We start from the raw sequence: 24625 nt of genomic DNA, 5'->3' as shown, positions 1-24625 counted from the left end.
TGTCTAGCTTGGACCAATGTAACTATGCATATACTATACCGGTGGGATCCCTACAGAAGCTGGAAATTACTATAGTAGGCACCCCTACTACAGCGACCTCCACTAGCTCCTGAACCCCATGCTGAACTGATGCCATTCAGAGATCGCTTTGCATTTTCTCAATGAATGCAAAGGCCTTCTGTGATTGTGCGAGGTGAAGAAGCAGGGCAGTGACATCATGCTCTCGGCCTTCCAATCAGAGAATGCTTTATATTTATTGAGAAATGCAAAGCATTCTTCTAAGGGTGTCTGTGTCCAAAGGCTGACCTCTTGTTTTCACAATGCAGCAGGCCAGACACTTGGCAAAGGATCCAGTATAATTAAAAGCACAGCACCATTGAAATGCCCTAAGATTTTTGACTTTAAGATGATCAAGTTTCACATGTACAGTATATCTGAAAATGAATCTAAAAAGACTACACTCCCTTTAAAGCAGAAAGGGCTTTACAAATAATGTAGCAAAAACCATCTATAAAAAGTTATTTTTTAACTCTAAGAAATAATAGTTAGAACAAAAAATTCTGAAAGTGTATAGAAGAAGGCTAATATGACATATAGTGCATTATCTACCAATCAATAGATATCATTTATGGCATTTGTTCTCTTGGTTACTTAATGATGAGGCGATACTGACCTCTGGATAACATTCCTTTTTTATATCTTCTTACTCCAGTAAATTATAAGTGAACAAAGTGTTCACTGGGTAGTTCATATTGAATTGCACAGTCATTCATTTATTGTGGGAGTTGGGGACATGACTAGCAGAGTGCAAGTATCGACCATAGGGAAAGGTTGGTATTTGCATAGAATTTTTTCAGAAGCCACAGTGAGGATAGTGGTGGTGGACAGGGAATAGGAAAGTGAGTAAAAGCCAAGGATGGTGAACACAGGTTCATTTTAAGGCCTAGTCTAAAAGGTATAGGTTTTATTAAGCTAATAGTGGTTTATATGAATGGAAGAAACTGACATGTGTGTCAAGGTTTAAAATCTCCCGCCAAAATGGTATGCAAGTTGACAATGTTGAATCAGGAAACAGTAAGCTACAAGAAAGGTTGGTTATTAGCTTTAGTTAGAAGTGTGAGATGTGCTTACACTCTTATCCAGCTGCCCTGCTGCTTGCAGCCCTGCCTATAACCAACACAAAGCCCCTTTTGCTCTCATTGGCAGTCAGAGGCATGCCCCTCTGTAGTTGTCCTCGTTGTTAGTCCATGGGTCAGCTCCATCTGCCTGGCCTCCTGTGGTTTAACTGGTTTGCAGCCACACACCTCCCTGCGTCCTGTGCACTTAATGGTCTACTTATAGGCACACACCCTTCTGTCTCTTGACTTTTCCCCCTCATTGACTATGGTCTTGTGGCTCCTTATTTAAACATCATAAGTCTAGGTCCCAGGGCTTGTGATAGTGTTTGGCTTCCTGGTTCGCTCCTCTGCCTTGCTGTTTCTGCCATGTTCATTGGATTCTCCTGTTACTGACCCCCTGCCTGTAGTGTGAACATCTCAATTAGATTGCTACCTGCCTTTTTCTGGATTATGCTGTGCCTGCTGCTGTCTGCCTTGACCTCACATTGTCTTGGGATTACACTAGCTGTCCAACACCTGCTCTGACCATCTCCAGCCTCAGGACTATTGCACATGGGTTATCTCCTGCGATGCCACTCCTCACGCAGATCCTCCTGAAGATCTCAGGTTATGTTTTCTGTTATCTATGCTTCATTCCTTGCGTGAGCTAATTGGCTTGTGCCAGAATTTTTATGCTTTGCAATGCTAGCAACTAGTCCAGGACAGGGGTCGCCCATAAAAAAATATAAATAAATAATTAAATGAAGAGAGTGAAAATTACCACTGTAGTTTCTTAGCAGCCAGGGGATCTGGTGCTTGGTTGGAGGGTGTCCTTTAGGCCCACTGCAAATGCCCACTTGCCTGTTTATTGGATTCTCCTGTTACCGACCCCCTGCTTGTAATATGAACTACTCAATTGGATTGATGCCTGCCTTTTGATCCTTGACTGTTTCTGGATTACGCTGTGCCTGCTGCCTGCTTTGACCTCACATAGTCTCTGGATAATGCTAGCTGTCCACCGCCTGCTCTGACCACCTCCAGCCTCAAGATTCTTGCACAAATTCTCTCCTGCCATGCCACTCCTTATGGCAGATCCTCCTGAAGATCTCAGGTACTCTTTTCTGTTATCTATGCTTTGTTCCTTTTGCTAACTTATTGGCTTGTGCCAGTCTTCTTATGCTTTGCAATGCTAACAACTGGTCCAAAATGGGGTCTTCAATAAAAAAATAAACAAAGATAATGAAACTTATCACTGTAGATTCTAAGAGGACAAGGGATATGGTACTTGGTTGAAGGGTGTCCCTTAGGCTGGCCATACATGTTCAAATCTCTTTTACAATTTTCCTTTTGGTTTAAATTAAACTATGTAGTGCAAGTACCTACCTAATTGGATACAATTGAAAGTTGTTTCGTTTTGACTTCATATTATATGTTTTTTGGTAAATCTAAAGGAAAATTGTACAGGAGGTTTGAACATGTATGGCCAGCTATAGGCACACTGCAAATGCGACACCAGATCACACAACAAACAAACCCGCTGTCCCTGTGGCTGTCATGAACCACTTGCCAAGCACCATCTCTTCCCTCTGCACTGAGAGATAAACCAAGTTCTCTTTCTGCAGGTATACTGCTTCCAACAATGGCACTAGATGCCATTGGATCATATGATATCATCTAATTGCAATGCAATGCCATCATATGTCCCAAGAAGTCCTAGACTGGTGATCTGTACAACGGGGCTGTCCTAGTGTACAGTGTTTGGGTCCAATCCTCTCTTTATCTCTTCACTAAGTAAGGGAATCTTTCAGTTTTGGAAGTCTGAGAGATTTAAAAATATAGAGACAGCTAGAAGTAGATTCATTTGAAAGTGCAGTCTGCCCTCCTGCCAGGCTCTGCCTTGTTAAAGAGAAGTCTCCAACAGGGCAGCCCTTATGAGGACAATATAGCACGTTAAAGGTCTATCGGGAAGTTTCTGCCTACAAAGCCGTTATTTTACATAGAAGTATCTTGTTAATAGTGTAATCTCAATCAAAATGGCCGCCTGCTACAAAGCAGTCTCTCCTTATCACAGCAATCACTCACATTTCATTCTCTATCACACATGAGTATCTGTACTAAACAGCAAACATCTATTAAAAAATGCCTGTGGCTCTGAACCTTCCTGCAGCCATCGCTAGCTGTGGTATGACTTCATGATTTCCCATTCTACCACTGACCTTGGAACAAACCACTGAATCCCATTGTTGGTAAAATGACATAATCGGTTGAAGTGTGAAGTCGAAGGAGATTAGGTGACTCCGTAAGCTTCATATCTGCAACAATGAATTCAACAACATAGTACTAGGCAGTGGTGCAGCAGTGTGTGAATCACAAGAATGTCTTCACACAAATATACGGAATGTATATTCACAAACAGAACATATATTTCAGCCATGCCTGTAACTGGTTGAATTTCTAGTTTAACTTAGAAACTCATCAAATTAATATTTCATACATGGACATCTAGATAGGGAAAGGCCTGTGGATGTGGTGTATCTGGATTTTGCAAAAGCATTCGATACAGTTCCCCATGAATGCTTAATCTACATGATGAGGTCTCCAGGCTTGGACCATAAGGTTTGTTCTTGGATAGAAAACTGGTTACAGTAGCGTGTCCAAAGGGTGCTGATAAATAAATGGTCTGGAGTGATAAGTGGGGTACCCCAAGGCTCTGTCCTGGGACTAATTCTGTTTAATTTATTTCTAAATGATATAGAGGATGGGATACATAGCTCAATCTCTGTATTTGCGGACGACACAAAAATAAGCAGGGCAATAAGTTCACATCAGGATACAGAAGTTTTATAGAAAGACCTGAACAAAATAATGGAGTGGGCAACTGCATGGCAAATGAGGTTTAATGTGGATAAATGTAGGTAATACACTTGGGGGCTAAAAACATAAATGTAAACTACAGGCGGTAACTGGGTTACAATCAAGATAAGGACTGCAGGCTTGTTCTTAAGTCATATCTGTTTGTAAGTTGTAACAGGTACATTTTTTAAGAGTAGCTCCGGACAAAAAAATTATTTTTAAGCTTTTTGGATAACATAGGGAAGGGTTATCACCCCTGTAACATTTTTTTTGCTGTCTGTGCCCCTGTTCAGAAGATTTCACCTCACTTTCTGTCCCAATGACAATTGGATTTTGAAAATTTTGGGTTATTAGGGAAACAAGGATTGGTGATAAAGCATCAGTGGAGACACATTTTTCCCATATTAATTCTTACAGGGGAGAATTTCCCTTCCTAGGGGTAGATTTCCTCTCACTTCCTGTTGTCTCCCTCCATTTGTAAGTAGGAGTTGTTTGTAAGTTGGATGTTTGTAAGTAGGGGACCGCCTGTACTCACTAGGAGAAGAACCTCTGGGGGAACCAAGGATGGAGGAAGATATGTGGGTCTTAGTAGAAGACTGAGCAATAGAATGCAATGTCAAGCTGCAGCTACCAATAGCATGCATAAAAAAGGGGATATACTCCAGAGATAAAACTATAATCCTGCCATTTTAAAAAACTCTGGTTAGGTCACATCTGGAGTATTCCGTCCAGTTCTGGTCACCAGTCCTCAGAAGGGATGTAATGGAGCTGGAGAGAATCCAAAGAAGGGAAACAAAATGAATAAGGGGATTGGAGGACCTCAATTATGAGGAACGACTACAAGCACAAAATGTATTCTCGCTGGAGAAGAGACGCTTGAGAGGGAACATGATAGCGGTTTACAAATACTTCAATGGCGATCCCAGCGTAGCAAAAAAAAATCAGTCTCAAGGAGTTTAAGAGGACACGGTAACACACAATGAGATTGGAGGTAAAGCACTTTAACATTAAGCTGCGCAGGGAGTTTTTTCACTGTCAGGGCGATAAGGATGTGGAACTCTTACATAATTGTTGGCGTCTCTGGGGAGTATTGCTATTTTTAAAAGACTCTTGGACGTGCATCTTAAAGTGATTGTAAAGTCTCGTATTTTATTTTTTTAAAATAATAAACATGTCATACCTACTTCCTCTGTGCAATTGGTTTTGCACAGAGCAGTCCAAATCTTCCTCTTCTCTGGTCCCTCTTCACTGCTCCTGACCCCTCCCTCCTATGGAATGCCCCCACAGCCAGCAACTTGCTATGGGGGCACCCGAGCCGAGTCACAGCTCTGTGTATCCATTCAGACACGGAGCCCCGCACCCTCTATCCCCTGATTGGCTAACTGACTTTGACTGACAGCTGCGGGAGCCAATGGTGCCGCGGCTGTGTCTCAGCCAATCAGGAGGAGAGTCCCGGATGGCTAAGACACTCATGGATATCGCTGGAGAGAGATGGGGCTCAGGTAAGTAATTAGGGGGTGCATCTAACACCTCTAAAGAACACAACATACAGAACTCAACAGGGATATGAAAAATAATTATCGACACTGACACACATACACATACATAGGTTGAACTGGATGGAATATTGTCTTTATTCAACCTTACCTACTGTGTAACTATTTAATACACCACCTAACATTTCTTTTTAATTTATGATTTCTGTGTTTAGGGAAAAAAAATGACATTATTTAAAATGTTTCATGTTTTAGCCAGCAGGTGTTGAGTGTAAATCTGCTATTTGAAGTTGCGGATTGCTGATTTACTGCTGTGCTGAGATTACAGAGTGCCTACACGCATCGTTAAAGGCTCAGAGAAGTAACCCCCTCCTCCATCAGAAAGTGCAAAGCTAGTGCTGGGCTTTCTTAAAAGTCATAAAATTTGGCTCTACCTATCACTGTAGCATCCTATATTAAGGGCCGGTTCACTGCTGTGCCAATCAAACGCAATGTCTGTGCGATGCAAATTCAGCCATACAGATTGTATGGTTGAATTTGTATCGCATTCGGAACAAAATCGTGCAGGGCCCTTTTTTGGTCTGCACTAGAATTAGAATTGGATCACACCCATGCGATGCGATTCCTGTAGGAATTGACAGTTCACACTCCAATATGAGAACCGATCTGGGGGTGTCATTAACTTTTTATTGAGCGGGTGACATGCGATGCAGGAACCCGTACTAGATTCGCACGGGTTCTTGCATCACAGCAGTGTGAACTGCTAAACCAGAACTCTATATTTACCTTGAGTTTAGAAATTTGGTGTGGGCCTGCTTTGTTGAAGTGAATGCTTACTATGCAGAACAGTCCAGTCGCTGTAGAGGCTGTAAAACACTGCAGAAGCTTGTGTTGCATACATTGAGCTGTGCTATCTTCGTGGCCGAGTCCTACACACTTTCTTTTTATGGTCGAAAGGAAAAGAATTGACCATGTTGTATATCACCCATTCAGGGTGCAGCTTGTATTTTTTATCAATTAATAGAAGGCATTCTCTGATTGACCGAAGTAAAGAGGCAGGTGGATGACACTGCAACCTCTACCTCGGCCACTCAGGGAACGCCGAGGAGCTTCCTAAATGGTTGTTAAATCACACGACTGACTCTTTTTCATTCCAGCCACAGAAGAAAAGTGTGTAAGACTCGGCCAGAAAGACAACACAGCCCACTGTATGTAGCAGCACAAGCTACTGCACTGTATTAGAGCCTCCTGTATTAGTCAGCGTTCACTTCAACCAAACTGGCCCAAACAAAGTTTGGAAAGACACAGCCATCATGAAGTTCTGGTTTAGGCGATGATTTGTATTAAAATGAAATACACAAATAAGTAGCTTTTTATGGGGGCACTCGCCAGAGAGGAGGAGCCAGAAGTGCCAGCAGGGAACCCCAAGTAAAAGAGGTTTGGGGCCGCTCTGCACAGACCAGGTAAGCATAAGCCTGTTTGTTATTAAAAAAAAAAGCATTTACAATCACTTTAAGGGATAACTAGACCCAAGAACAAAAAGGCAATATTTTGCAGATCTTACATGTGTTGGCACATTGATTTTCTTGTTTTTATAAGCTAAGAACATTTTTAGCAAACACAGAAAAAAACGGTTGATCCTGACAGAAATGCAGCCTCCTTGTCACTTCCTGTGAACTGCACCGAAGAATATCTTTCTTCCTAGCTATCTTCTGTAAACTACTAATTGCCCTGACCCCAGGCAATGGAAATAAATTTATATTAGATATGGACATGCTTGTAGTCCAGGTCAGAAAAGTCGGGCCAGCCATGGCTTCCTCCATAGATACTGTGGAAGAGTGACAAAGCTACCCAGGGAAAGGACGTCTGCCATTTGCAGGATTACCAGGTGAAAACAAAGCAAAAGAAGCTTGAAAATGAATTCAGCCACTACACCAAGGACTAATAATCTGCAATATGTGATATTTCTGGTTTTGGGTTTGGATACACTTGAAGGAGGTGGTAAAGGTAGTTCAGGTTTCTTAACCATGGACTGTAAGCTTATATGAACAAAATACATTGGGGTCAATTCACTAATGCCGCGTACACACGGTCGGACTTTTCGTCTACAAAAGTCCAACGGACGCTGACGGACTAAAGCTGGCTGGTAATCCGATCGTGTGTGGGCTTCTCCGGACTTTCAACGGACTTTTTCAGCCTCAAATCCGACGGACTTTAGATTTGAAACATGCTTCAAATCTTTCCGACGGACTCGAGTCCGGTCGAAAAATCCGCTCGTCTGTATGCTAGTCTGACGGACAAAAACCCACGCTAGGGCAGCTATTGGCTACTGGCTATCAACTTCCTTATTTTAGTCCGGTGTACGTCATCACGTAAGAATTCGACGGACTTTTGTGTGATCGTGTGTAGGCAAGTCTGTTCGTTAGAAAGTCCGCCGCAAGTCCGTCGAAAGTCTGTCGAAAGTCTGTCGGACAGGCTGTCGGACTTTTGTAGCTGAAAAGTCCGACCGTGTGTACGCCCCATTAGAGATAAATACCACATGAATTATTGAGTTAAAATAACTCATGTGGTATTTATCTCAAAAGTAGTCAATTCACTAAACAAAACATGCATTATTTAACGACTGCGTTAAATATTTATGTTTTGCGTTATTTAGCGCTTAAATTTTGCATTGTTTTTGGCGTTTTGTTTTTTTTTTGCAGGCTAACATTGCACCAGAAGGCACACAGCAATATTGTTAAACTATGAAAAGATTCTAGGGTGCTTTCATTCACAAAAATGATGAAATGATGAAATGTTACAATTTATTTTTATTCCTAAACTCAGAGGAGAACATTTTCACACTGATACATTGCATACTTTTCACTTCCTGGCCATTGCAGAGTTCCTCTAATTGTTATCTTGTACTTTTCTAAAATACTGCCAGAGTTTCATCAGATTAGGCGTCCCGTCAGATTTTGAAACGGAAGTGACGTTCCATCGCCACCATCTTGCACACCCCACACCCCGACAGACTTTCGACAGACTTTTGGCGGACTTGCGGCGGACTTGCGGCAGACTTTCTAACGAACGGACTTGCCTACACACGATCACACTAAAGTCCGACGGATTCGTACGTGATGATGTACACCGGACTAAAATAAGGAAGTTGATAGCCAGTAGCCAATAGCTGCCCTAGCGTGGGTTTTTGTCCGTCGGACTAGCATACAGACGAGCGGATTTCTGGGTCCGGCGTAGTTACGACATAAAGATTTGAAGCATGTTTCAAATCTAAAGTTCGTCAGATTTGCGACTGCAAAAGTCAGCTGAAAGTCCGGGGAAGCCCACACACGATCGGATTCTCAGCCAGCTTTGGTCCGTCGGCATCTGTCGGACTTTTGTAGACGAAAAGTCCGATTGTGTGTACGCGGCATAAGGTGAGTACAGTGAGAAGGTGGCAAGCGGACATCTTGTTACACCAACTTGTCTGGCATTTCACACTTATTTTTACCACTAAACGGAGCTTATACAGTACAATACAGTATTTGGAAATCTGTGTGACTGTTTTGATGTTGAACTGAAAAATCAGCATTGTTCTGTCAGATCAGCAAACCTGTGAGATCAGCAGGCTTGCTGCTGCTTTTACAATTCAACATGAAAACAGTCAGACGGCTTTAAAAACATTGAATTTCACTATATAGGCTCCGTTTAGTGGTTAAAATAAGTGTAAAATGCCTATACTCCGGTGGGTGTAAAAAGACGTCCGCTTTCCACCTTCTTACTGCATCCTTACTGTGGACGAGTGGGGGGGGGGGGGGGTTTGGCAGCGAGGGAACGTCACTTAAGTTACAAAATCCGACAGGTCGCCGAATCTGATGAAACACCAGTAAACACCAGGTGATAAATAACGAATGTGTGTGTTTTTTAGTGAATTGACTTTAATGATTCATCTCATGTTCCTTTTTTTTTTTTCTCTTTTTTTTGGTATTTACTTCACTATTTTAACAAATGTGCGGTATTTACCTCACATTCGATATTTTACTTTGATGAGTTAACTCTTTAATTATCTCATGCAATATTTCCAAAAAATGAGTCTCCTGAACTTCATACTGCATTTGGTAACCTTTAGTGAATTGACCTCATTGTTATGAGTATACCCAGATTTATCTAATGGTATTTGAAAAGGTAATCTTATCAGGTCCCATCTAGAATAAAATATCATAAGAGGAAAAGTGTTGAGAAAAGCCAAACATATATTCCACAGTTCCTGAGGATCTGAGCGACTGCAAGTTGCTTGGTAACGGATTAGCATTCAGTATGGATAGATGGACAAAACACACACTAAATGAAGCTCTTCAATATGCACCATGCACTGTATCATAGCATACCTTTACCTCACCATCCTTACACACATAACATGATGATGTAGTTTACTAGATCCTCGCTTGGCATTCTATGCACGTTGTTCTCAAGCAGATTATCATGTCCCCAACCAGAACTATGAGACTGCAGACGGCCTGATTCAAACAATTCCGCTGGTTAGGGCAATGCGTGTGGATAATACACATTATACCTATAACAAGTGTCTCTAAGGTTCATGCAAAGTCACTTTTGAGTATCCTGCCAACAGACAATGGGACATAAAAAAGTGTTTGGTGAAGAAAGGCTCATGGTCTATGCCCTTGTTCTCAAGAAATAGAGGCAGACAAGGCCAAAAAGTCCACTGGAGCTGCCTGGAAGAAAACTATACAGGAGATTAGAAAGCATGACTACTATAGTTCAGGTCACAGAATTATTTCAAATATTGCTAACTTTGTTCTAGGGCCTCGTTTACACTAGTGGTGCTCTCTAAAAAGCAATCGGCGATCAGATCGCTCTTCAGAGAGTATTTGACAGGTAGTGACATCCCAAAGGTTCCAGGTATGGGTGAACACAACACTCCCTCTCATGACATAACGATGGATGTCTGAATGGCCAACTGTCAGACCTGACATTGGTTATATTTTTTCTAGTTATGTGATATGGATCTGGTGATTTTCTTTTAGCTTAGTTGCTGTATTCACATATGAATGTAAGGTCTTACAAAATGTATGTCTTTAAACTATCTGCTATTATAACTCATTTTTATCTTTGGTTAAAAAGTTTTTTGCCATAATTAAAAAATGTATTTATTATAAGCTAAAAGCCACCCTTATAATGAATATGTGCTACCATACATTTTCAGTTATTATAGACAGAAATATGTTAATGAGGTCACACCATTAAATTGTAATGGAAATTGTGCATTTTATGGCATAGCTTAAGCAAGCACTATAAATATTTCTCTTTGATTAATGTAATCATGTACCTGCAGTGTCATATGCCTGTTATCAATATTTAATGTGAATTTTCACACAGTGTTTGAAGCCACAACCTAAGATCCTTATTTACAAATTCTTGCTGAGCGTTAAATTACTGGCCACATACAATGGCAATCACTAACTGGTACTCGACACACCCTGAATAAAAGAGGCCTGGAGACAAATTGCACGCTGGTTCCTTTCACTGATTCTTTATAAATAAAATGGAAATATTCATGAATGGAAGCTAAAAATAGCATTTCCAATTCATTCAGCCAAGAGAGGTGGTAATGAGCATTAGCACCTAATGGCAGGGGGAATCTTACAGAAGAATTACCATTCATTTGTTTCCAAGAACAGGGAAACGAGCACCATGGAATGATTTTACAGGTTCATGTTAGTGTTTAAAGAGAACTGCGGCCAGGGCCAAATTCACCGGAAAACTGATGTCATATCAGCCTATCTATATTCAGTCATTTTGATCTCAGTAATATGAAATTCTTCTTGTTGTCCTCACAGGTCCTATGGTGGGAGATTAGAGAAGGGCAAAACTTGAAGACTTGCTTTTTTACAAACGATTGCAGTTTAATCAATTTTATCTCAATTTCAGTCCATATGAGCATTTGTAGTCTGAATCCATTAGAGGTGTTGAAGAACCCAAGTTTGATCTGGGTCAAATCTACCTTTCACTCAGGCCTATAGAAGAGCTGCTGTCCATTACAGGCTTTTAGGCCCCTTTCACATGGGCGTTCCTATTAAGTCAACCGGTCAGTTTTTCAGGTGGATCTGATCGGAAGGTCTTTTCATCCCTATGGACAGGCAGTAAATGGACTTAAGTCTGTTTACACCCAACTACCTCCAGGTCCGATTGAGTCTGCTAAAAAATGCACAGGGACTCCGTCTTCTTCAACAGCGTCCGTTTACTCCCGGCTACACATACAACAGAGCAGGCTCTGTCCGTGTCTGCTCTGCAGAAACTGAAAGATGTGCCATCCGCCCCCAATACTCTGATCAGCAGACAATCTGTGAGCTGATCCCCTTCTGATCGGAACAGAATCTGCCCCGTGTGAAAATTGTTACAAGCAGAAGAAAACAGTGCTTTGCCACTATCATGTGCATCTAAGTCTGGCCATACACTGATCATTTTTTTGTTCGTTCAGTCTGTGGGCTGTACAAAAAAAAATACTAAAAGATATCTAAAACCACACTATACAGTCCAGAAGGATGAATCCCCCCACTGGGCTATTATATACTGACAGCTGGCGACAATGGCTGTCAGAATGCCCAATCATTGGCTGTATCTGATTGAATTCAGATGCTGTTCCACTTACAATTTTAGGCCTGGCTTCTTCGAATTTTAATCTAAAGGTGTAGGGTGGGAGAGGGCCAACAGGGCCACTCATGAAGCAAATTTTGGTTCAAAAGGAGCTGGCCAAAATTCATACAATGCATGGCCAGCTTAAAACTAAAGGTAGACACATGTAATCAAACTTTTCCATGGCATACTATTAAAGTGGTTCTAAAGGCTCAAGGTTTTTTACATTTTATGCCTAAAGGTAAAATAAAAACCTTCTCTGTGCAGCAGCCCCCTCAGTCCCCCCTAATACTTACTTTAGTCCCATCTTGACCCAACACGATGCGCACAAGAGCAGTGGCTCTCTGGGGACTCGCCCTCTCCAATGGCTCAAGCTGCTGTCAATCACAGCCAGTGAGCCAATGAGAAGGGGGGGGGGGGGGCGAGCCACGGCTCTATGCCTGAATGAACACAAAGTTCAACAGCTCGGGAGTGAGCTGTTTGCTCTGGGGGCACTTGGCAGGAGCAAGGGGCCACGTGCACTGGTGGGGGACCCGAAAAGAGGAGGATTGGGGCTGCTGTGCACAGAGCAGGTAAGTATATAATGTTTGTTATTTTAAAGAAAAAAAAGTTGCCTTTAATATCACTTTAAGGCTAGGTTTATACTTGTGTGTCTGCATTTTTGTGTGTTTTTCGTACCTTTTTTTATGCATTTTGCATGGACTACTATTAAAGTATATGTAGACAAAAATATACTATATTAATTTTATTTATTATAGGAACTTATATATCGCAGTCAATTTATGCGGTGCTTTACATTTGTATTGTACATTCACATCAGTCCCTGCCCTCAAGGAGCTTACAATCTAATGTCCCTAACTCACATTCATACATACACATAGTAGGTCCAATTTGGACAGGAACAAATTAACCTACCAACAAGTCTACCTTGTTGTGCAATGGCCGAAGCATGGCAAATAACACAAGTGTGAACGGGGGGCTAACGAGATGTTCTGTTTTATTACATAAAAGTAGTAAACTCATACGCTACAAAATATGTGAAATACAAATACGTAAAGAACTGCTGCAGCCAGCACTAAATAACTAAAATGGAATTCTAAAACGTGTTGTGCTGTTCCTTTAAAAACTATACTCATTCAATATGTGCCATATGTATGCATATTAAGTGCATCAAAATAAATCGTATATCATCATAAACACATCCTTGTGATGTAACATTAGACATGAAAAATTATTTAACCTACAACCTCACATGAACAACCTGTTTGTGAAAATGCAACAGTGGAACCTGTTTTGTTATGTTCACTTCTATTTTAACCTCTTTATGCTGATATAACACATATGTGCGGTCACTGGACTGTTTTTTTTTTTTTTTGTGGTGGGGCCACATTTATGCGTATCTGTCTTTGTGCTGGGAACGCGCCACACAGGGCACTCCCAGCATAGAGACTGGGGTCTCACCTAGAGCCCTGGGTCCCGTACCAATGATTGGGACCCAGAACTCCCTATTCCAGGTCACCTGATCACTTTGAAGCCCGCCCCTGTGTTTCTCTCTCTCTGTGAATGGAAAGAGAAAGATACATTGTAGTGTGTATATAAAAAAAAAACTATAAATACATAATAATAATAATAATAATAATAATAATAATAATTAAAAAAAGAAAAGAAAAAGAAACAAAAAATACCTAGATCGGGGTAGGCAACCCCCGGCACTGGTGCTGCAAGCGGCACTCAAGGCATCTTTTTCCGGCACTCGACTCCCTCCCCATCAGCAGAGCAGTGCTGAGAAGTGTACGTGAGACATTAATGCATTCCAATTTCAGAATTCCCCACACCGCACCTGCACTGAGGGGGGGGCACTGTGCCCCCATACATTGTAAAAGATGGTTCTCTAACTTTTCTGTAGCTGCAATCGTCAGCTTTTGTGATGGGGAAGAGATTGGGTGCAGTGCTGGTGGGGGGGGGGGGGCGTCCCTGTTTCCAGGAGGAGGAGGACTGTCTTGGCTACTGCTAAAGCCAATCACAGTCCTGCTAGCCCTGCCCACCATCTGGAGGAAGATTACTCGCTTGGTTGCCACAACCAATCTCAGAAAGAAGGGATTTCACTGTGATTGAGAAAACCACAATCAGGTGACAGTTTGTGGAATTACTGTTGAGCTTCTGGGAACTTTGTTGAAATTATTCCTGAACCTTTGCGTCACTTACTACTGAACCCCAGCACTCTGTGTCCCTTTAAGCCATAGCCAGTATTCAGCGCAATGAAATTCACACCTAACTTTCTCAGGTGCAGGGGCCCAACTTGTGATCCTGAACTCATCATTGCGCATCCATTCCAGATGCTTGTATGTGACATCACATACATCGCATACAAGCACGTCGGCTGAATGCAAGAGGTGGATCAGCGGTGATGAGTGTGCACGGACAGTTAGATGTGTCTCATCTCTGCTTCCTTTCACCACTCAGCATATCATGCATATCATAGATGAGAAGAGAGTACAGCAGTGGAGCAGATGAGCAGGAGGGTACAGCGGTGGGGAAAATAAGCAGGAGGGGTTTCAGAGGTGGAACAGAAGGGCAGGAGGGTGGGTACAGTGGTGGGGCAGTTGTGCAGGGAGGTACAGTGGTGGAAGAGATGAGAAGGGGGTTCAGTGTTGGGCCGGATGAGCAGGGGGGTTCAGTGTTGGGGCAAAAAAGCAGGGGGGTAGAGCAGTGGGACAGATGTGAAAGTATGTGTATTGGTGGGGCAGATGAGCAGGGGGTTACAGTGGTGGGGTAGGAGAGCAGGGGAAAAGTGGTGGGCCAAAAGAGCAGGGGGTACAGAGGTGAGACAGATGTGCAGGAGGTACATTGGTGGGGCAGATGAGAAAGTGGATTACAGTGGTGGGGCAGATTAGCAGATGGGTTCAGTGTTAGAACAGATGAGAAGGTCATTTAGCAGTGAGACAGAAGAGCATGGGGATATGGCAGTGGAGCAGATTAGCAGGGGGGTTACAGTGGTGGGAAAGAAGAGCAAGGGGGTACAGTGGTGGGGAAGCTGTGTAGGAGGTACAGTAGTGGGAGGGATGAGAAGGGGGTTCAGCGGTGGGGCAGAAAAGCAGTGGGGTACAGTGATGGGGCAGATGAGCAGAGGGTTACAGTGGTGGGACAGATGAACAAGGGGGAGGTTCAGTGTTGGGCCAGATGAGAAGGGGGTTAAAGTGGTGGGAAAGATGAGCAGGGGGGTTCAGTGTTGCGGCAGAGGAGAAAAGAGGTACATTGATGGGACAGAGATGAGCAGGGGGTTACAGCGTTTGGGCAGAGGAGCAGAAGGTACAGAGGTGGGGCAGATGTGCAGAGGAGAAAGGAGGTACATCGGTGGAACACATGAGCAGGGGGTTGCCGTGGTGGGGCAGAAGAGCAGGGGGAACAGAGGTGGGCCAGATGTGCAGTAGGTACAGTTGTGGGGCAGATGAGAAAGATGGTTACAGTGGTGGGGCAGATGAGCAGATAAGTTCAGTGTTAGGGCAGATGAGCAGATAAGTTCAGTGTTAGGACAGATGAGGAGATGGTACAGTGGAGGAGCAGATGTGCATGGAGGTACAGTGGTGAGGCAGATGAGAAAGGGGGAACATTGGTGGGGCAGATGTACAGGGGGTTACAGTGGTGGGACAGATGAGCAGGGGGGTACAGAGCTGGGGCAGATGTGCAGGGGGTTACAGTGGTGGGGCAGATGAGAAAGTGGGTACATTGGTGGGGCAGATGAGCAGGGGGTACAGTGGTGGGGCAGATGAGTGGGGGGTACAGTGGTGGGGCAGATGAACTGGGGGGGTACAGTGGTGGAGCAGATGAGTGGGGGTACAGTGGTGGGGCAGATGTGCACAATAGTACAGTGGTGGGACAGATGTGCACGGTAGTACAGCGGTGGGGCAGATGTTCAGGGTAGTACAGTGGTGGGGCAGATAAGCAGGGGGGGTACAGTGGTGAAACAGATTTGCAGGGGGGATAATGATCTGAGGTGTAAAGGTGCATGAACTAGCGCTCATCTGAGGTGTGGAGTTGAAGGAATTGAGGCGTGAGAGTGCAGGATGTTAATTTCTCACTACTAAAGTAGTTTACAGCATTTACTTTATAAAAAATTATATTCGTGATTGAGGGTGTGAAGTTGACATTTTTTTGTTATAAAATCGGCACGCTTAATTTCTTTGAAAACATTTTTCGGCACACTGTGCTCAAAAGGTTGCCTACCCCTGACCTAGATCAAGGTTTGATCTGACTAGGTCAGTGCTAGGGTTAGTGTTTGGGTCAAGTAAGGGTCAAGGGTCAAATGTCAGGGTCAAAATATTTTGGGCAGGATTTTTTTTTTTTTTTTTTAATTAGTATCACTGTCGATGTGTTTTACGTTGGACAAAAAAAAAAGCAAAATGTGTACTATTGTTTCTGGGCTGTACTACAGGAACAAACAAAAACTAACATACACATATGTGGTATTGTTGTGTATTTCAGGAGCAGGAGAATTTACTTTGGGTTGTTCTTAGGTGGTAGTTTATGACAGTAACAAGAAATACACAGCTACATTTTTTAAAAAAAAATATTTTTTTTTACTATTTTAGGCCAGTTTTGCTTTGATAATAAACAAAAACCATTACTGTTTACCACCAAATTAAAGCCCAATATGTCCTGAAAAAAACAAGGTATAATCCACATGAATGCACAAAGTAGTTGTAATATATACGGTCAAAGTGTATATATATATATATATATATATATATATATATATATATATATATGTCAAAGTTGCAAAATTGTGCTTAGGTTTTACCCTAAGCGTGAAGGGGTTAATATGAGAAATTGATTAATAAAATATGCACAGCATTAAAATACAACTTCATAAATGTTATTGCTTTCTGAATAACTGATTCTGTTTTAGGCCGGATACATTGGAAAAGATACATGATTAACTAAATATATTTACTAGTAATAGAAGGACAACATACAATCCCAAGTTTCAGATGCGATGATACACGTTTAGTTGATATTTACTAACAAAGACATACAAGACGATAGTAAGTATCATTTGCATGTGGCTAGCAATATTTCCAGTGAGCTTTGCCTTGTGACGTACACTAGGAATTACCTGTTTGAGCTAAAGACTCCCTGACAGCTCTACTATATACTTTAAAAGCAAAACACTGGACAATAAAAGCCGCCTCTGCGTTTGCTTTACATAACACAGACACATTTATGGCAGACTTTAAACTGTGAGTCTGGTGGCTTTAGTCATTCAGTGTATTCAGAGATAATTTGACGCTAAGCAGACACAGCAGGGCTTCTATTCTTTTTACAATATTAAAGCTGATGCCAGCTGAAGCCTGGTGGCCCTCGAAAGCTACATCCTTAGAAAGAGTAAAATCAGGCAAGCTGATTTCTATAGGCTTTAAGCACACATGTGATAGTAATCAACAGTTTTAAAAAACAAACAAATAGTGAAGAATCTTAAGCAAAATAAAAAATAATCTGACCAAAATACAAACACAACATCAGCATAACATCTCATGTGACAATATATGGCTTTACAAAATCCAAGATCGGTTATGGAGGCATAGACAGTATTCAGGTCCCTATAGGGTATTGCAGCAGCATAGATATCAACAAAGCCATTGAAGAAGTCTTTTTAAATAACATCTACACTTCATAAGCATTGCCATTAGGCTCTATACAGATTATATGACCATTTCCGCACACATGTAATGAGAGGCTCTTGAGAAGCACCATTGTTTTAAATTGCTGTCACGTGTCTGCTGCAAGCAACTGTTTCTTACGCCTCTCATAAATCATGATGTCACTTGTGGTTCTACCACTGCAGCCATGCCTTGCTTTTTTCTCAGCTAATGCACACACCATTTTTGTTATAATTCAGAATGCATGCATTTGATCCCTGCAGTTTTTGACTGGACATTCATAGTTAATTTTTAATGAACTTAAACGCTACACATGTAACCATCAACAAAGCAAAACCACCTTCAACAGCAATCAAGTACCATCAAGTGGACCTTCACTTCACTTCAACCATGGAAAGTTGCGCAAACTCAATACTCCACAGCTTCTACTCCACTTTTGGCCCGTGGCATAAATGACAATAACCTTTAGTTAGTCACATTCCACTGGATTCGTTCTGTCATGTTGAAGACTTTTGGTAACTTGTCCACTTCTGAGACACTAAATAGAACTCAAGAAGTAGCATGGACAAATGTCTTCACAACTTCTAGATAGAACATGACCTGGGCAAAAGAGAACCCTCAAAAACAATATCAATAACCTCTAGTAGCAATTAGTCACATTTAACTGTACTTGTTCTGTAATGTTGAAGACATTTTATAGCTTGTGCAAATCATTTCCTAGATATTAATAAGAACTGGAGAATTGGTTTGGAACGTCTCCAACATTAAAGAACAAGTTCAGTTGAATGGAAATGGCTTCTACTAGAGATTACAGATACGTTCTTTGAAGGTTCTCCTTTATCCAAGTCATGGTATGCCTAGTCTTAGTCACATTTAACTGAACTTGTTCTGTAATGTGAACAATGTTTCATAGCTTGTCCAAGGATTTTCTTCAGTTCTAATTAGTGTCTAATAAGTGGTTTGGACAAGCTACAAAATTACAGAACAAGTCCAGTTGAATGGGACTAACTACTACTAGCTGTACCATGACCTTAAAGTGTTACTAAACCCACAACAGTAAAATCTGTCTGTATATGCAGCATAGCATGCTTGTTATACTCACTGTGGAACTTAAAGGGTTAGTCCTCTGCATTGTGTAAAAAGGCTGTTTTATCCAGTATGCACAGATCCTCCCCCTCTTGCACTGTCTATCTGGGGAAGGCCAGCTAACACAGGCAGGGTACCTGCACATGCTCAGTTGTGGCTTTTATGCTGAAGAGAACATTTACTTGTTCTCAGAGCTAGCCAAGCCACATGATATTGGCATCACACATGTGGACGTGTATACAGGCTGAAGTGGAAATCTCCTATCTGAACTCTCAGCACTGGAGAGACTGTGCAGTTTATCACTGGCCGTGGTATACAGATCTGCCAGGTATATAGTGGCAATATTTTAATGTAAAAATAATTTATAAGCTGTGGGAACTGTGGGGGTGGGGGCAAATGAACTATTTTCATATTACTGGGTTTAGTAACACTTTAACTAACAAGAACCTGTACAGGAAATATCAATCTTGTCTAGTAGTAGTTTTTCACATTCAATTGGACTTGTTCTGTAAAGCTGAAATGTGTTGGAGCTTGTCCAAGCCACTTCCTTAATACTAATTAGAACTGAAGAAGCGGCTTGGACAAGCTACAAGATGTCTTCGACATCACAGAACAAATCCTGTTAAATGTGACTAACTACTACTAGATATACCATGACCTGGATTAAGGAGAGCCCTCACAGACAAAAAGAACAATCTCTTCTAGTAGTTAGTTACATTCAACTGGACTTTCTCTGTTACCTTGAAGACCTTTTGTAGCTTGTGCAAGCCACTTCCTGGACACTAATTAGAAGTGAAGAAGTAGCTTGGATGAGCTATGACTTCTCTTCACCATTACAGAACAAGCCCAGTTCAAAATGACTACTACTACTAGCTATGCCATTACTTAAGTAAATGAGACTCAATATCAATAATCCATTTTCTCCAGCAAGCAAACAAAAACCATTGGCCTAAACCAGCCTTTTTTACACTAAGGAACCCATGCAATAATTTTCCAGTCTCATAGAACCCCTTCTAATAATTACTCTATCTACAACTCAGAGGGAAGAATGCTCCTTACACTGGTAATCAGATAGAATACTCATTATATTTGGGGTCAGAGGGAAGAATGTTCCCTGAATTGGAGGTCATTGGGGAAAAAAGTTCCTTATATTTGGGGTCATTGGGAGGAATGTTCCTTATATTTGGGGTCATTGGGAGGAATGTTCCGTATATTTGGGATCATTAAAGAATGATTCTTCCATTGGTGGTCAGTGGGATGAGGGCTCCTTATAATAGTTGTCAGATGGAAGAATGCTCCTCATATTTGGGGTCAGAAGGATTAATGCAGCTTTAATTAATGGTCAGAGGGAAGAATTATACTTACATTGTGGTCAAAGGGAAGAATGCTCGCTAAGAAGAATTTGCCTCACATTGGTGGTCATTGGGAAGCATGCTCCTTAAACTTTGGGTCATAAGGAGGAGTGCTCCTTCAACTGATGCTTAGAGGGAAGAATTCTCTTTACACTGGTGGTCATTGGGAAAAAAATGCTCCTTATATTTGGGATCATCGGGAAAAAAGCTCCTTCAACTTGGGGTCATTGGGAAGAATTTTCCTTATATTGGGGATAATTGGAAAAAATTATCATTTTATTTGGGGTGAGAGGGATGAAGTAATTTCATAATTGGGGTCATTGGGAAGAACCTCCCTTATACTGGTGGCCTTTGGGAAGAACACTACTTATATTTGAGGTCATTGTGAAGAATGCTCCTTATACTTGGGGTCATTGGGAGGAGTGCTCCTTTATTGATGTTCAGAGGGAAGAATGCTCCTTACATTGGTGGTAATTGGGAAAATGCTCCTCCTACTTCTAATCATATGGAAGAAGCTTCCATACATTGGGGGTAATTTGGAAGAATACTCCATATATTGGGGGTCACTGGGAAGAATTCTTACATTGGTGGTCTTTGGGAAGATTGCTTCTTATACTTGGGGTCATTAGGAGGAGTTGTCCTTTAACGGATGTTCAAAGGGAAGAATGCCCCTTCATTGGTGGTCTTTTTGGAAAAACACTCCCTCTACTTCTACTCATATGGAAGAATGTTCCATATATTGGGGCTAATTGGGAAGAATGCTCCTTAAATTTGGGGTCACTGGGAGGAATTCTCCTTACATTGGTGGTCTTTGGGAAGAATGCTGCTTTTTCTTTGCGTCATTGGGAGGAGTGCTCTTTTAACTGAAGGTCAAAGGGAAGAATGCTCCTTTTACATTGGTGGCCATTGAAAAAAATGCTCCCTCTACTTGGAGTCATTAGGGAGAATTCTGCTTATATTTGAGGTCATTAGGAAGAATTCTGCTTATATTTGGTTTCATTAGGAAGAATTTGGCTTATATTTAGGGTCATCTGGAGGAATTCTGCTTACATTTGGGGGTCATTAGGAAGAACTCTGCTTATATTTGGGGTCATTAGGAAGAATCCTGCTTCTATTTGGGATCTTTAGGAAGAATCCTGCTTATATTTGGGATCATTAGGAAGAATTCTGCTTCTATTTGGGGTCATTATGAATAATTCTGCTTATACTGGTGATCTTTGGGAAGGATCTCTCTCTTACGAATGGCTACAAAGATGACAGTTGTCAGGGGGGAACTTCTGGGAGAGGCAGAAATCTCTGACTATGAAAGGGACCACTTATATTTGGGGTCATCTGGAAGAATGCTGCTTATGTTTGGTGTCATTAGGAAGAACTCAGCTTAAATTTGGGGTCATCAGAAATAATTCTACTTATATTTGGGGTCATCGGGAGGAATTCTATTTAAATTTGGGGTCATTAGGAAGAACTCTGCTTCTATTTGGGGTCGTTAGGAAAAATTCTGCTTCTATTAGGGGTCATCAGGAAGAATCCTGCTTATATTTTGTGTCATTAGGAAAAACTCAGCTTATATTTGGGGTCATCAGGAAGAATTCTGTTTATATTTGGGGGTCATCGGGAGGAATTTTACTTAAATTTGGGGTCATGGGGAAGAACTCTGCTTATATTAGGGGTCATTAGGAAGAATTCTGCTTCTATTAGGGCTCATCAGGAGGAACCCTGCTTCTATTTGGAGTCTTTAGGAAGAATCCTGCTTATATTTGGGGGTCATCAAGAATTCTGCTTCTATTTGGGATTATTAGGAAGAATTCTGCTTATACTGGTGATCCTTGGGAAGAATGTCTCTCTTAGGAATGGCTACAAAGAGGATAGTTGTCAGTGGGAACTTCTGGGAGAGGCAGAAATCTCTGACTGTGGAAGGGACCTCTAATGAAAGGCTGGTCTACACCGATTGACATGTATAGAACGAAAATGAGTTAGCACATTGATATTTAAAGATGCAATATTGATTTTACATTTCCAGATGAAGGAACACCTATAAGGAGGAGGACATATCTGTGTATACAGGTAATCACACACACACACACACACTGAGGCTCAGAGCTCATCCATTCAGGCAGCATTCAGGCAGCAGTGTCTAGTTACCTCCAGAGCTGTCCCAGCTGTAGGATATGGATGAGTGATTGGAGGGTCCAGATACAGAAGGAGCAGGAGGCGGACTGTCCGGGTGCCCGGGGGGTGCTGGCCGGGGTGTTGGGCTTGTTGCTGGCGGTGGAAGGTTGTCTCTGTGGGGTGGCGGGTCGGTCCAGCTCCCCACCTCCTCCTCCGGTTCCGGTATTAGCGGCTCCCCCGGCCGCCTTGCCCTCCACCGGCGTGCACTGGGAGCTGTTCTCGGTGCTGAAATCATGAGCGAACCACCTGAAGCTGAAGACCTGGACTGAGAGGGAGCCGAGCACCACGAAGAACAAGGTCAGCCCGAACCACCAGCGCTGACCCCGCACATAGTAATCGGCGGACAGCCAGATGTCACTGCCCACATCGGCCAAGTAGACGGTGACGGCGGCCAGGATCCACAGACCATCCCAGACGGTGTACCGCTGCTGCTCCCTGCCCAGGCGCAGACACAGCGAAGGAGATCCTCCACCGACACCGCTAGCCGCTCTCCCGCTGCAGCAGCACCGGGAACCCCCGTCCGAGCAACCCCCGTCCCCGGCGCCCGATCCCGGCTGGGAACCCGAAGCCAACCCCTGCACGGAGCCCGAGTGATCCGAGTTCTGCAGAGGGGTGAAGGCGACGTCGCTCTTCTTCATCTTCAGCATCCCGTCCGACTTGGCGGCCATGATGATTTAAAGGGATGAACCCCCCAAAAAAAAAAAAAAAGAATGAAAAAAAAAAAGAAGACCGAGCGCCGGATATATAATAGGGGTGAACGGAGAGAGAAAAGCCCTCCTTTATGTCACAGTGCTCCCTCTCCGCTCCGCCCCCCCCCGGCTCCGCCTCTCCTCTGCTCCGCACATCTGATCAGCGCACGGTGGGCGGAGCCAAAGGAGAGCGCCGCCTGTCTGCGTGAGCCTGCCAACCTCACCCTGCAGCCACATTGCCTGGACCACAGCCCACTCCTCCACGGGCAGCGGAGGGGGAACGATGAGGTCATCCCTCTCCTAGATCTCTCCCGTGCAGGAGAGGGAGGAGGAGGGGCCCCGGCACACACATACAAAAAATAAGGTGAACCGAGGATAGACACAGGGAGCCACAATCAGCAAGGGCCGCCCTTCCACCTTCCAATGAGGGATCACCCACATCCGGGGAGGAGGAGGAGGGGGCTCACTGCTCACTTCTTCATTGATTCATATCTACCAGGATGCAGATCATCGGAGTGTCTGACATCTTCATTCATACACATCGTATGCCTTCATCTGCATGGGGAGTATCCGGACAGAGGATGGCATCTCCACATGACCTTCACCACCCATCACATCATCATACATCACCTCTAATGTCTGCTGCCTGCTCACATCTTCTCATCATAGTCCTCCATACACCACATACCTCCATCTATATACATGATGGTACTCCATACACATCACATCATCATACAACACCTCTAATGTCTGTTGCCTGCTCACATCTTCTCATCATGGTCCTCCATACACCACATACCTCCATCTATATACATGATGGTACTCCATACACATCACATCATCATACATCACCTCTAATGTCTGCTGCCTGCTCATATCTTCTCATCATGGTCCTCCATACACCACATACCTCTATCTATATACATGATGGTCCTCCATACACATCACATCATCATACATCACATCTAATGTCTGCTGCCTGCTCACATCTTCTCATCATGGTCCTCCATACACCACATACCTCCATCTATATACATGATGGTCCTCCATACACATCACATCATCATACATTACCTCTAATGTCTCTAATGTTTGTTGCCTGCTCGCATCTTCTCATCATGGTCCTCCATACACCACATACCTCCATCTATATACATGATGGTCCTCCATACTCATCACATCATCATACATCACCTCTAATGTCTGTTGCCTGCTCGCATCCTCTCATCATGGTCCTCCATACACCACATACCACCATCTATATACATGATGGTCCTCCATACTCATCACATCATCATACATCACCTCTAATGTCTGCTGCCTGCTCACATCTCATCATGGTCCTCCATACTCATCACATCATCATACCTCACCTCTAATGTCTGCTGCCTGATTACATCTTCTCATCATGGTCCTCCATACACATCACATCATCATACCTCACCTCTAATGTCTGCTGCCTGCTCGCATCCTCTCATCATGATCCTCCATACACCACATACCTCCATCTATATACATGATGGTCCTCCATATACATCACATCATCATACATCACCTCTAATGTCTGCTGCCTGCTCACATCTTCTCATCATG

The 24625-nt window shown here is 42.8% G+C and overlaps 1 protein-coding gene across 1 annotated transcript in view; it reads right to left on the bottom strand.

The window, feature by feature from the left end:
- The window catches only part of XKR4 (XK related 4), a 453031-nt gene extending 429594 nt beyond the window's left edge, over positions 1 to 23437 (bottom strand). The window contains exon 1 of the mRNA XM_073631614.1: positions 22317 to 23437. Coding sequence (XP_073487715.1) covers positions 22317 to 23011 — 695 coding nt within the window. The 5' untranslated portion in view covers positions 23012 to 23437. The remainder of the gene's footprint in view (positions 1 to 22316) is intronic.
- Between the last annotated feature and the right edge of the window lie 1188 nt (positions 23438 to 24625).

The sequence above is a fragment of the Aquarana catesbeiana genome, linkage group LG05, assembly GCF_042186555.1.
Source record: "Aquarana catesbeiana isolate 2022-GZ linkage group LG05, ASM4218655v1, whole genome shotgun sequence".
NCBI lineage: Eukaryota > Metazoa > Chordata > Amphibia > Anura > Ranidae > Aquarana > Aquarana catesbeiana.
Note: the sequence above shows the minus strand (reverse complement) of the source record. Positions and strands in the feature narration are given on the sequence as shown.